Raw genomic sequence first — 13,376 nt, 5'->3', positions numbered from 1 at the left:
ATGAAATTAAATAAGAAACGGAAATAAAGTGTATTATTTGTAATTTTATAAAAATACTTCTTTTTTACTATTCAATAACTTAGCTTTTAACATAGGATGTTTATGAATAATACCTTTGCTTCAAGTTCGAGTAGGATTTAAAAAACGAGACATACATGATACTTTTGCGCGCCATTTTTAAACGTGTAGTGCAGTGTTGTGTGTGATAGATAATTTATTTACAGATGCGTAAGTGTTGTTCTTTTATTAATTAATCTGAAATTAAATAGTAGAATAAATAAAAGGTGGCTCTACGCGTGTAACTTCTGTTTTGTAGTTGAGCTAAATATCTTTGTTTTATAGAATTATCATCCTACTAATATTATAAAAATAAAATATATATTTTTTTAACTACTACCTAAATCGATTTGAGAAATTATTTCACTGTTGTGAAGCACTATCCCGGAGTAAAACTGGGTGTATCTATTTGGAAAATTATTTATCGACCACAATCATAATATTCCTTCCGTTAATTGAAGGTTGGGTTGGTCTGATTTATTTAAGTTACCAGAAGGTTAGAAGAAGAACCTGTACGTCTTAATTTGCACGTTGACAAAGGATTTTAGTCAGCTTTTCTTATTTCAGTAATATTCCTTTACTTTACAGTGTAGGTACTTAATAGGGAACAAGGAACAAGGCAACAAAGGCAAGTTCGAAATCAATACACAATTATGGTAACTCTCAAATGTGATCTTTTTATTCAGTTTATATCTATTGTACTACTATAATACAGTTTTAACAATAATTTTAGTATAAAAGAAAACCACAATATCATCAATTAATGAGCGGTGTAGATTTTCTACGCTAGGCACTATTATTTTTTATCAATTGACACACCATAATCCCATTTATACAAAGCTTGCTTATTATAGAATACCTAGAGTTGTTTTTTTTTATTATTTAAATATAGCTAACGGTATTCGCACATTCTTATTTACATAGCGTTATTGAAATTATGTCAATGATAAGAGAATTTTCGTGACACAAAAACGGCTTCAACGGACTCAAATAAAGGAGGATATTAAAATGTCGTGTTTCCTTATTTTTTTATTTAAACATGTCTAGATAAAACATTATGGCGCCTATATTTATAAGAAATGCGATTACTTTTAGCATGGTAACACAGCCACAAACAACAAAACAGAACAATTATGTAATAATTAGGGGATATTAATTTACCTATCTACGCTTACTTTCTGTGGAAAGTCATCTAAATTGCAAAAACAAAAATGACCGACAACAAGATACTTGCGGTTATAAAACAAGTAAACTTCTAATTAGGTACCCATGCTAAGCTTTTAACAGGGTGTTTACAAATTGTAACAAACTAATTTTACTGTTATGTCATAATAAATTACTGTTACGAAATTAAAATGACATTTTACATTTTTTGCACATTCGTGCTGTTTTATTTTGAGTTCGACTGTTAATCAAATAGGTAAAGAACCATGGAATTCAGGTAGGTTTTCGAGCCAGACATTTTACTATTACTCTACAAAAATTCCAAAGTCGTAGAAAATAGGTTGGGAATACTTCCTATGTATGGTGATTTCTGTTATACATAAGGCAATAATGATTTTATTTTGGAATAAGGTGAAAATGTCGACGTGAAATGTCGATATAATAAAGGACAAAACTGAGGGAATCCACCGGACAGAAGCAATTTATGACAGTTATATAAAACTGAAATAATAATGTCAAAACGAATTTGGTACTTTCATCTATACTACTTCGGAGCTTTCTTTTGTAAAACATGTATTTACTAAAATTATCTACCTAATGTCTGTTAATTATTCAATTATTTAACAAAATTTCATTTCAAATTGTTTATCTACACAAGTTATTATGATACACTTTGTCTAATACTACAGCTATTATTGTTCTAAATTAGTCTATTCATCATAAACAAAGTTATACAGGTTGACACCTATATTCTAGTTTATCTAATAACAATTTAACATTTTCATTGCGCCGATGTTTCATTAAATAATAACGATTTATACAAGTTGAAATTATTTTGTAATGACCACAAATTGCCAATGACATGGGTAAACATATACATTTATCAATAAGAATAAAACCATCCGTTTGTCATCAACTAAGGTAATTTGGGTTATAATTTGTTTTAAGCTTCCAAGAGCTTGACTTTTTCCATTCAACTTGAACGATATGGAAATAAGTGCACTGGCAAGTACCTCGGTATTTCAGTCAACTTTTCTAGATTTAAACAACGTGTCATGTTTCATTATAAAACACAGGCATTAATTAGGTAACTAGAGCACATCACAAATAATCATTTCTACGTAAGCTAATGATATTGTCATTGGCAACAAGTACAATGTTTGAACTCATTAATATCTTTACGTAAATAGGAATAATTATTATAAAACGATTACTTTAAATACAGTGCTGTGTGTAATTACATGATATTTTACAAAGAGCATACAAAAATACACTTCAAACAACTATAAAATTGGTTTAGATATTTGTACTTAAAGCAATATTAATTCTTGATTAACAGCTAGTTTCCCATTACTGTATCACTATATAGGGAGCTCTTCGATCGATATAACAAAAAGGCAAGATTGATATAGGAAGGTATTGTTTATTTAAAACACTTATGCGTACCTACCAGTCGTTGCATGATGCGCTCATTGCAACGCGACTTATTTACAACTTACAATCTACAGTAACCGTGTTATAGCTACCTTTTACCAAAATATCTCGAAAGCCTCAGATCAGACTGCAAGCAATTTTACCATAGAATTTTACGTTTTATATTATAACTCTATCGCATGTTATATTATTTCGCTTTTAATGTGCGTATCATGATTATTGACAGACAATAACAACGCATCCTATTCAAGTAGGTAAGTAATTTTTAGTCGCATAGGTATGGATACCTTGACGGCTATATTTTAGTCAAAATCCCAATACTATGTTTATCACAGGAAATCAGTATAGCGAAGCCTTTAGAATTGATTCTGTTTTGCCAAAGACGTTTAATATTTGCGTAAAATACAGATTTCAAAGTTATTGAATAAAATTCGTTACAGGATATTAATTAACACATTTCTTTTTATTCAATGCTCGTACTTATGATTACACCACAGATTCACAGCACTTTTTTAGAAAGTTTATGTATCCTTGATTTTCACAATATCACCGTCCGCATAAGCTCATTACTCTAGCGTCCTGTACTTCAACAGTGGTAACCTGTCAGGGTCACCACGGCGGGGCACTCAGGTGTTCTCGTCTGAGGAGTCGTCAGACGAAGAGCTGGTGTGGAGCGTGGAGGCCATGGTCAGCTGCCGGATGAAGGGTTCCCTGGGGAGACTCTGCTGGCCCAGAGGCAACCGCCTAACCCCCATACGCTCACTCTCTGGCAGTGATTTGCTGCATTTCTCTTCTGTGATGGCATCACGAGATAATGATCTGAAATGGTTTAAATTTCCAATTAGAGAAAATTTTATATATCTTTCTTAATTTTTATTTAAATTATTTCAAGCTATAGTTACGTCAATTTTGTTATTTTCACATCGTAAGTTTTCTTGGAAAAATACAGAAACCTTTCTTTTTTTTATTGTACCCTCTAAGTACCTACTTAATTTATCCAAATAGTGAAGACGACATACCCAGTTAACTCCAACATAGATCCTCTTCGGCATTGTCCTCTGTGTGGTCCCTGCATGATGCTGGCTGGTCTACTAGACGCGCCAAGCGGGTCCGAGTGCGCCACATCTTCCATCAATAGCACCGAAGGACCTCCAAGGCTTGTGCTTCTCTTAGACAGTAAACTTGGTCCTTGTCTTCCTACAGGGTCCTTAGAAGTGCCTTCTTTACTCCAGCAGTCTCTGTTCCCCTCCGAGTCAGATACAACTACATTCTCGCCAGCACCTTGGGTTGAGCTAGAGCTCTCTCTTCGGAACAGACCTATGATAGATTTTGGATGTTTTGGCTTCTCTATGCCTCCTAATAGAGGAAAGGTTATGAGAATGGATGTGTTGTACAACGGAGAGGATAGGGGAACAAAAGAAAACAAACGTGTCAGATTATGTTCATACAATGTTCTAATAGTGCAAGATATATCACTACTATAAATACATTGAATACTTATATAAAAAGCTAAAGTAGATATATGTTAGGTATTTTTTTAAATTAAGTTATTTTAAACTAGGTCTATACAAGCTGTTGATTTGCATCCGTGCCATATTCAAGGACGTAATTATGCTAATGATTCTCGACCCAAATCAACAAAAAAATTGGTAGGTTTTTTTTTTTTCGGAATTCCGTCAATTTCATCTAGCCGTATTTAAACTTGGCGCGTGTGTTACTGGCCTTAAAACCGTGCTGCCCCCTCACACAAACGCAAACACAAAGATTATTCATAATTTTCATTCATAAAATTGGATTACTTCTAAAATACTACGACATTACAATGACAAAAAAGCAGTGCATATTACCTATTTCCCGTCTGTACAGTAATTCCAATCAATTATTTAGGTATTTTATGTCCTCCTCCTGAAGTATGGCACAAATGCAAATCAACACCTTGTATTTTCTTAACTGCAATTTTTATTTGCCACATATTAACTTTGGTTACGGGTTTAAATAAAATGGAATTCATATTTCAATTGCTGTGCTTAGCAGTGCCACAGCTACGAGTAAAACTATCGAAGCAAAGGTTATTTAAAAGCTAACATGCACGATGATGTAAAGGAATATCTAAGTCACAGGTTTTTAAATAACTAATTAAATTCCTAAGAAATGTTATTACAAAACTATACGCAAATTAAATGATATCGGAAACCAAATATGGGCTTTACTCGATATTAATCTAACTAAATGATAAAATGTGTTAAAAAAATAGTGTTTGATAAATCGATGTACCTACAATTTTCATAACTTACGCAATACCTACTCCTAGGTAGTGAAAAAAATTAACTATGCTCGATTAAAAAAAACAAACGTTAAAAATATACTTGAATGCATTTGGTGCTGCAAGTAAATAATTTAGCAGTTCTTGTGCATTTTATTTTATTTTCATTTATTACATACTTGCCAATTGCTTGCTGTAATATGGTCCGGTATACAGTGGCCTACGCGCTACGTAGATTCAATTTGCTACGTGCCTACGCTGCTAAGCAAAGACTACGGAGTATTTTGCTCTCAAGCTTTCTAATGATCGCGTTGTTTCACTTAGTAATTCTTTGTTTTCCAATTTTCCTATCGTTAACTTTATTATACGAATTTCATAAGTAAACATTTATAACGTTATAAATTCATATTCATCAATCAACTTACCTAAAAATGTAGCCGAGGGTGAGCTGTACGCTAGATACTCTTTGTTCGAGGCCCACGCAGGGAACTCCGATTGTTTTAGGGCGCCACCGCCGGACCCCTCCATTTCCTCGCGTTTCCATGGCAACATAGTCTCCGTCGCCGTTGGGGTGGCCACGCGAGCGTGCTCGGCTACTATCATGTAGGTGTCTGTGATTATAAAGTAAAGAATAGAGACGCTTTCGTAATATAATAGCCATAGATATAGTTTAAGACATACCATTGTCACAATCAGACAATCTTCTTTCGTCCTCTTCCAGGATGTCCTCATTGGGAACTAAAATATTTGAAATGGCTTTGGTATAGTTTGGTTTAGATTTTTGAAACGTACTTAAGTAATGCCAATTTAATATATCATACTTATATACTTATTATGCGCGCACCTAATGTATATTACTAAATATTTTATTAAATATGTAATTTAAAAATAATTTATATCTACATTAATAAAATAAATACATAGGTATATGAGATCATATATTTATACCATACTTATACTGCTTTTACATAAATAATTAATCTATACACTCAGCCTTAGAAAAGTAAAATCGCATAAAAATACATCATATGCCATTACATGCAATACTTACTGCTTTCAACTACACACATCCATATAAAGTGCATAATATACTAAAATATTATTATACCAATCTGATAATACCTTTAAGTAATTACATTGATTGAGCATGAAAGGTATTATTAGATTGACTTAAAGCATTATAAAGCGATCATAGGAAATAAACAAAGGAGTGAATTATAGTATGTGTTTATAACATGCAATAGTAACATTGAATCGGATGACCAATCTTTGCAAAGCGTCTGATGAAAAAAATGTATGTTTGATTCTATAAGGAAAGTAAAAACGTTCACTATAATTAATTGAAGTAAATGATAAATATTAACGAATGTAGCTGAAAACGTTACCAAAAAATCTGATTACATAATTATGGATCGTTGACTAATAAAAAGTTAGTGCCCCGTGCCATTCAGTATCCTACATAGGAGGCTAAAGTGTGACTAAGTATTTGCAGCATTTGCCTACCTTGAGCATGTAATTTTACATAATCATGATTTGCGGTAATCGTAGCACAGACATAGTAAAGCAATCTAAATTAAAATCTTGATCATCAGACGCAAGTATGCACGCAGTTATCTAGTGACAATTAAAACAGTTCAGTTGTGAAGTAAACACATACCAAAGTTATACGTGGATCTGTCCCTTCTCCACGGTAAGGATTTCTCAACAGCTGTCGGGAGTATTTCTTCGGGTGTTTTAGCGTACTGCTTAACAATCCTCGCTTTCAAGGGATTGAATCCAGGCAGGTTAGCCAGTTGATTTAAAAGTGAACTACTATTTTCTTTATGCGAGGACGTCGGACTGACTTCTTTGTATCCAGCTGATAATATTATCATCGCCAGTTGTCGAGAGTATCGGTTAGTTTGCGGTGCCACATGAAGATTGCCAGAAGGGAAGAAAACGACGATCAAACACAAACAATATTAAACAAGCAGAGATGAATAGACACGTAGCGATTAGAAGATTAGCAGGTATTCCTAAACAACTTATACATGTGGGATGGTATTTGTGGCTGAAGAGAGGACACAAGTGGAACATTCAACTTTCAGCAAATCCAACTGGGTTCTAACTAAACTCTTGATGTTGGAATGAAGGTCGGTTTTGTGATTATAAAGGAATGATTACTTATTTTTATTGAATCTTTATGATTGTGGAGCAGAAATGTTAAATAACTTCTTCTTACATTTTCAGAGGAAACTATTAAAAAAATATGGTCAAAAATTCACTTGAAGAGGCAACTGAACCAAAAAACTCAATGAAAGGTAGGAATTAGTAGAAGAGAAAATGTAGGAATAATAGATACATGACATACAGATAAATAATATGGAACATGCCACCACAAATACGTTTCAGCACATTCTCACAGTACGTAGCCATGTCAGAAATTAAGGAATGCTCTTGACCTAGCAAAATCAAAATAATACCAATTTAATAAACGCCGGTTCACATTTTTTAATATTCCATTTCGGTTAATGAAGAAAAGGTTGTGCGGAAAATAAAAACAACGTTAGTCAACAACATCTAAAGGACTCGTTTGGATTTGAATATTAACCATTTGAAATTTCATTAGTTCGTACTGGATACGATTCACTTAGTTCCGCATGTTCAAAGAAATATGGATATATAATTCGTAGATATCGCAACTGGAAAACGGTCATATTTCATACCCATTATTAACTTCAATAACATCATAGATCGTGTTGACATCCTATAGTTTACATACCTTGCACTTTAGCTAGCTACAATTACCTACGTAGTTTTTTGCTCTATCTACACAGTGCTTCAGATCCAGTAGATAATACGATGATTTAGTTTAGCATTAGCATCGTTACCATTCAAATCCAAACTGCGGTGTCACACAAGGTGTGTCATGCAGAATACCTACGCGGGGATTTGGCAGTGAATGTAATACCGCCGTCGTCACCTTCGCGTCGCGGCCCCGCCTCGCGCTCGTCGCCTTCCTCTTGAAGAACTTCATCTATGTAGTCTGGAATAATGCAGTCAAATACAGCTTATTTTCTTAGAAAAAATGAGTTTCGAGAATAAAACAAACGACTAGCTTGTTTAATTTAAAAGGCGATTTAAATTTTTCTAATTTATTAAATTGTTTTAAGATTTGTACAAGATCTAATATTCACTTTTTAAACGAAAACTTTAAGGAATTTTTCACATATTACAGACAACACAAAACAAAATAAAAATCATGTGCTATGTCCTACATGTTCTAATTGCTTATTTGCGTGTGTGCGTGTGTTCTTTTCATTTTTTATAAACATTTATGTCCATTATTCTAGTGTAAGACGAAGCGTTTGTGCTCGCAAAGAAAAGTAATAATGATCTTTGATACATATATGTATGTATGTATTTAAAAATTAAACAAAATCGAAAATAATACTTGAACCCACACGTGCATGCGATCGACACTCGTGATAATAAGAAAGAATAAATAAGTACCTAATCTATAATACTTTATTTTACCGTGCGTGAACTGTTTGGCCGAACCGTTTTGCTGGAATTCAGGGAAAGTCACATGGTTTTTCCCATCCTGAAAAAATTACAACGATGTATTAAAAAAAATAGGTTTATTTTATTACAGTAATCAAACTGATCTTCATTTTGGTAGCATAAAGAGTAAATGCAACAATGGAGAAAGATATCTCTGAGAGAGAAGAACAAATTAAAAACTACGATCATGAAAGTTCCCATGAATCAAAAATGCATAAACATGTAAGTATTTGAACCTGTATTTTTTATAGGTAAGTTTGCTATCTCCCCTACCTGCTTTCCACGTTTACTGCGCTTATGGTGATGCTTTCTGTCGCCAACCCGTCGCCTTATATTCATATGGGTCTTGTAATTGACTTGCGTGCCGAGGTCACGATCGTTCACCGCGTGCCGACTGTAGCTCAGCCGACGATGCTATACGAAGACACAAATATTATTTTATTACCTAGGTATCTAGAAACCTTTCTTTCATATAAATATAGATTTTATCGCGTCTAACTAGAATATGCAACAAGCAGTTATATAGGGCAATGTGTGATTGGGGTTAACTGGTTGGACATAGGTATGGCTTCCGTAAAACTACGTAGGTAATCCTCGTTAAATAGAAGGCGATGAAACTGTATTTAGTTACTTATATCAGTTGTTCGGCGGTAAATATCAAATATTCAAGTTACTGATGTGTTGCAGCCTAACATATTTTCAACTCTTGAAATGTCACAGAAGAATCGTAACTACATCGAGTGACATTTGCCCATACATCAGGCCCTGACCGCCGACCCACGTCTATTTAGTTGAGCGGTCATACATACATAAATGTAACCTTTGTTCTAATAAACATACCCGTCTGAATGGTTTGCAAAGTTCTTCTGCAAGTAGATGGTGTATCTTGGCATCCGTCAGATCTTTCTTTGACGGATTATATTCCAACTCTTGCATGTCTATATTCCATGTTGATGAGTCCAGTTGACTGAAGCTGGGACTGGAAAAATATTTTTATTGTTACACACGATAAAAACTTGTATACATGTAGCAGTAGTTTATATAACAGGTAAAAGGTTCATAAATTACCTTCCATTGAAATTAGCATTAGTATAGTTCTTGAATATGGCCGACATGGATTCGGCGCCTGATATATTTCCGATAGTAGACGCGTTTCGTTGCATGTATTCTATTGCATCTTTCATAGCTAACTTTGAGTAGGTCTCCAAAATCTTTGGTTCAGCACCCTAAAATCATATATGATAACTTCAAAAATATTCATCGGTGTTAGTTGCAAACAATTTTATAATCAGTAACAATGGTACATTATTGTTTATGAAACCAAAGATGCTTCAACACATTTACCTGGTAGTTCCTAAGTAAGAATGGCCTAATGAAGCGATTGTCAAATCTTTTGAACTTATCCCTCATGTGGTGGTTACCATGTTTTCCTAAAATATCTTCTACGCCAGCCATCAAATGGTCCATAAACTGTAAGGAAGCACTTTTTTAGAAACGAGTGACTTCTGCCAGGTATTAAATTTAATCATTTTTCGCAAGGCAATCTTACCCGCTCATGAATTCGTTCATTCATAGTAGGTTTTCGCTTCTCAGCAGTTTTAACGTTTAGTATTTTCACAAGAGGCTTTATGGTAATTCCCTGAATGAATACGGTGAAGTATATCACAGCTATAGTGGTAGTAACAAACATTGGCTGCAGTTCCACAACTTCGGGATCTATTAACAAAACTAATGCAAAGGCAACTGCGCCTCGAAGACCTGGAAAAAATAAAATAAGTGATATCCGATTTCTTCTTCATTAAGTACTCTTGTTACAATAATAACTGCCGCTTCGCTAAAGTCCCTACAATAGACTGATTAGGAGATTATGTTTTGAATAGCCACTTCATAATATCAAAGAGGCAGGTGAAAAAGTGAGGGCGTTGATTGAACTGTAAAGTATCGACACCTGCTGTTATCTGGCATTTTTCAATCTCGAGATATTCGCCCTTTAAAATAGCGTGGGTGTTGCAAGTTCATTATTTCTGAAGGTACAAGGCGGCTAGACGGAATAGATTTACCTAAATAGTCTACATGTCGTCTCGTTTAGCTGGGAAATTGAATTGTCTGTTCTAGGTATTTACTATAACCATATATTTATCCGTGAGGGTTTAGACTTTGAAAAATAATAACTTAATACAAGTTACGTAACTAACTCACCTCCATAAGACATGACGAACTTTTCAACTCTATTAAGTTTGTGCAAACGGAACTTATTGGCAATTGCGCTAAATATGTACACGCCTGGAACAAAAACGAATAAATTATCATACGTCACAATTTCGCTCCTTATCCTTACCCATGGAAAAGATCATCCTAAAAGGCTCATTAAAATTTAATAAAGCGTCTAAAAATATCGTAGTCGGTCCCGTGGCAATTGGAAGTTCGGCCGGGTGACACGTGCAGATGAAACCCTTAAGTTTGACGGGCATTTTCCGGTCACAAGTTCACACGTGACCCATATTGTGTTCAGACGCTTTGTTTTCGTTATTACTTTACCTACTTTTCTTTCAATGTTTGTTGGCTTCTTTCCTCATAATTAGAAAGTTGTTTGACATTGAAAAGAAAATAAGACCACCTTTTTGCAAAACTCACCTATTATACGAAATACTGAGCAGAATACAATCGTTAATAACACAAACCACGTGTTCCAATCGTGGTTATTATTTACAGTAGCGACGCCTAAAAACATGAAAATAATAGTTTCTGAGGACGAAGACAGCATTTTCATGGTGTATTTTATTGTTGTATGCGACTTGTGTGATATGTTCGCCTCCACGTAGTTCTTCATAGTTATTCCACAGAAAGTTATACTGAAAATAAATCGATTATTTAGTTCGAAAGCATATCCCAAGTATTTTAAATTTTACATTGTTGCGATTTAAAGAAGTCTTTAGATTCAAAAACAAATGTTTTTTAAATAAAAATGTTTCAGAAGTTATTTCAGCCGAGCGAAGCAAAAAATCTCGCATTGCAATGCCCAGTAAAACAAAGAACAAGAAGTATAAAAATGATAAGAGACTTGGTACGTCTACCTATTTTTAATTTAATTGAAAACAAACGATTAATGACGCTACTGTAATGTTAAAACTAAAATAGTGTCGCTCTAACGTGTTAACAAAGTTAAACGTCGTGTGAAATTAATGGTTTTAGAAACTTACGCAAGTATTCCGCTCATGTGGAACATCTCAGCATTGAGATATGCCAAGTAAGCCATTACGAATATGAAGATTGGCTCAATGACTCTAACTTCGTGCGTGAAACGGGTGACAAGGCCAGTAGCGAAGCCCCACACGACGCCAATACACGTCCCTCCAACAGCCACCACCAGGAAAGAGGCGAGTCCCGCAAGGAAGTCAGTATATTCAAGACGTGATGGTCCCATCTCACTGTCATATAAAATAAGAAATGTGGTAAACGGTACTTCCTAGTAGTTACTTCTAACTGACTATTTTATTAGGGTGCCACTTACGTATAAGCTTCAAACATGTGATACAATACAACAGTTACTGCATCGTTCAGCAGAGATTCGCCGAAAACTACAATGTAAAGAACTTCATCTACATGAATTTCCTCAAAAACAGCTAGCACTGCTACTGGATCTACTGCAGAGATTAATGCTGCAAACAAGAGCATGTCTAGAAGGGGTGTGGTGCAGCCAAACATTCCAGTCTGTCCGCAGGCCCATAGGGACGCCCCTGTAAACAAGTAACACAATGAGTCAATGGACTGTAAAAGAAATAAACATTAATTAGAAGGTACGACTGGGAGCAAATATGATAGCAATAAACAATGAAGTAAGTAATAAAAATGTTTACTAAAAACAAGCCAGTATAATAATCTTACCAATAGTCAGGGTGTTGAACACAGTCCCAACAACCGCAAATAAAAGAATTGTTCCAAGGTGATCGAAAAACAATCTGTTGGGCATGAAGTAGCCAGCATCCAGGATGATAGGGGGCAACATGTATAAAAAGAAGGTGTCCGGCGTCAGAGGTTGTACATGCACACTATGCGTACTCAACAGCAGGGCCCCGATGAGGACACCCACGAAAATAAGAAGACAAGATTCAGGAAACATTTTCGACAACTTCGGTGCCATATGAAAACCTGAAACAAAGTGCAGAATATAAATTGAACAGTTAATTGAACAATAACAGCAATTATTGGCAATATGTAGATAAGGAGTTTTAGATATTTTACTCGAGCATTTACTACAATATTCGAATTGCTTACAAGATTTTTATTTGAAGTACCACTGTACCTATTACATTAATGTTTAAGTTGGTTCTTTGGATATGAGTATATAAATTTTTGGTTACTTATAGGTACATTTGTTTATCAGATATTTTAGTTATCGGGTTCAACTGAAGATTGGCAAAACATAGCTATTGTTATCATTTGTTTTATTCCTACGCGTGGTTGCAGTTAAGAAATGTGTTTAGGTTTTAGGCATCCTACCAAGACACTTTGCTTGCCTACCTCCCGCTGTGAGTGTAGCGTCGGCAGTGCTGAATTTAGGAACTATGATCGTAGAGAAATTCTGAAGAGAACGAAACTTCTTGCTAATCAAGAGACCAAAATAAGCTAAACAACTTTGTGGGTACTTTCTGCTATTGGTTCTATACAACACGAACAAAATTATGTTAACAGAAGTAAATATCTTTCAGCTTTATAAAATACAGCTCTTTCATTTTTTTCTTAATTCTTTTCCTAGGTTCTGGCTAGATGACTCTGATCTTGGTGCGTTACTGCAAGAAAAAGTGCGTCATATCGATGGTCATATCTTAGAAAAGAAGTCGGCAAGATTCGTAATTTGTGCAAAAATCTGTGACTATGTCACAGATTATAAAGGGCTAGGAGAAATGTTTTTTTA

General features: G+C 34.6%; 1 protein-coding gene across 15 annotated transcripts in view; it reads right to left on the bottom strand.

The window, feature by feature from the left end:
• Window positions 1-714: 714 nt before the first annotated feature.
• The window catches only part of LOC110378071 (sodium/hydrogen exchanger 3), a 50,848-nt gene continuing 38,186 nt past the window's right edge, over window positions 715-13,376 (bottom strand). For 8 of the 15 annotated variants that reach the window (XM_021337160.3, XM_021337161.3, XM_021337163.3 and 5 more), the window contains exons 4-20: window positions 12,347-12,610; window positions 11,973-12,198; window positions 11,662-11,889; window positions 11,096-11,313; window positions 10,661-10,744; window positions 10,011-10,219; window positions 9,806-9,931; window positions 9,530-9,687; window positions 9,302-9,440; window positions 8,735-8,875; window positions 8,411-8,501; window positions 7,842-7,943; window positions 6,576-6,776; window positions 5,600-5,656; window positions 5,344-5,529; window positions 3,675-4,011; window positions 715-3,474 (exon numbers count right to left, since the gene is read on the bottom strand). In XM_021337160.3, the coding sequence (XP_021192835.1) occupies window positions 3,282-3,474; window positions 3,675-4,011; window positions 5,344-5,529; window positions 5,600-5,656; window positions 6,576-6,776; window positions 7,842-7,943; window positions 8,411-8,501; window positions 8,735-8,875; window positions 9,302-9,440; window positions 9,530-9,687; window positions 9,806-9,931; window positions 10,011-10,219; window positions 10,661-10,744; window positions 11,096-11,313; window positions 11,662-11,889; window positions 11,973-12,198; window positions 12,347-12,610 (2,960 nt within the window). In that variant the 3' untranslated portion in view covers window positions 715-3,281. The remainder of the gene's footprint in view (window positions 3,475-3,674; window positions 4,012-5,343; window positions 5,530-5,599; window positions 5,657-6,575; window positions 6,777-7,841; window positions 7,944-8,410; window positions 8,502-8,734; window positions 8,876-9,301; window positions 9,441-9,529; window positions 9,688-9,805; window positions 9,932-10,010; window positions 10,220-10,660; window positions 10,745-11,095; window positions 11,314-11,661; window positions 11,890-11,972; window positions 12,199-12,346; window positions 12,611-13,376) is intronic. The other 7 variants (XM_021337168.3, XM_021337169.3, XM_021337171.3 and 4 more) reach the window with 7 other exon arrangements.

Source organism: Helicoverpa armigera, chromosome 11 (assembly GCF_030705265.1).
Source record: "Helicoverpa armigera isolate CAAS_96S chromosome 11, ASM3070526v1, whole genome shotgun sequence".
NCBI lineage: Eukaryota > Metazoa > Arthropoda > Insecta > Lepidoptera > Noctuidae > Helicoverpa > Helicoverpa armigera.
Note: the sequence above shows the minus strand (reverse complement) of the source record. Positions and strands in the feature narration are given on the sequence as shown.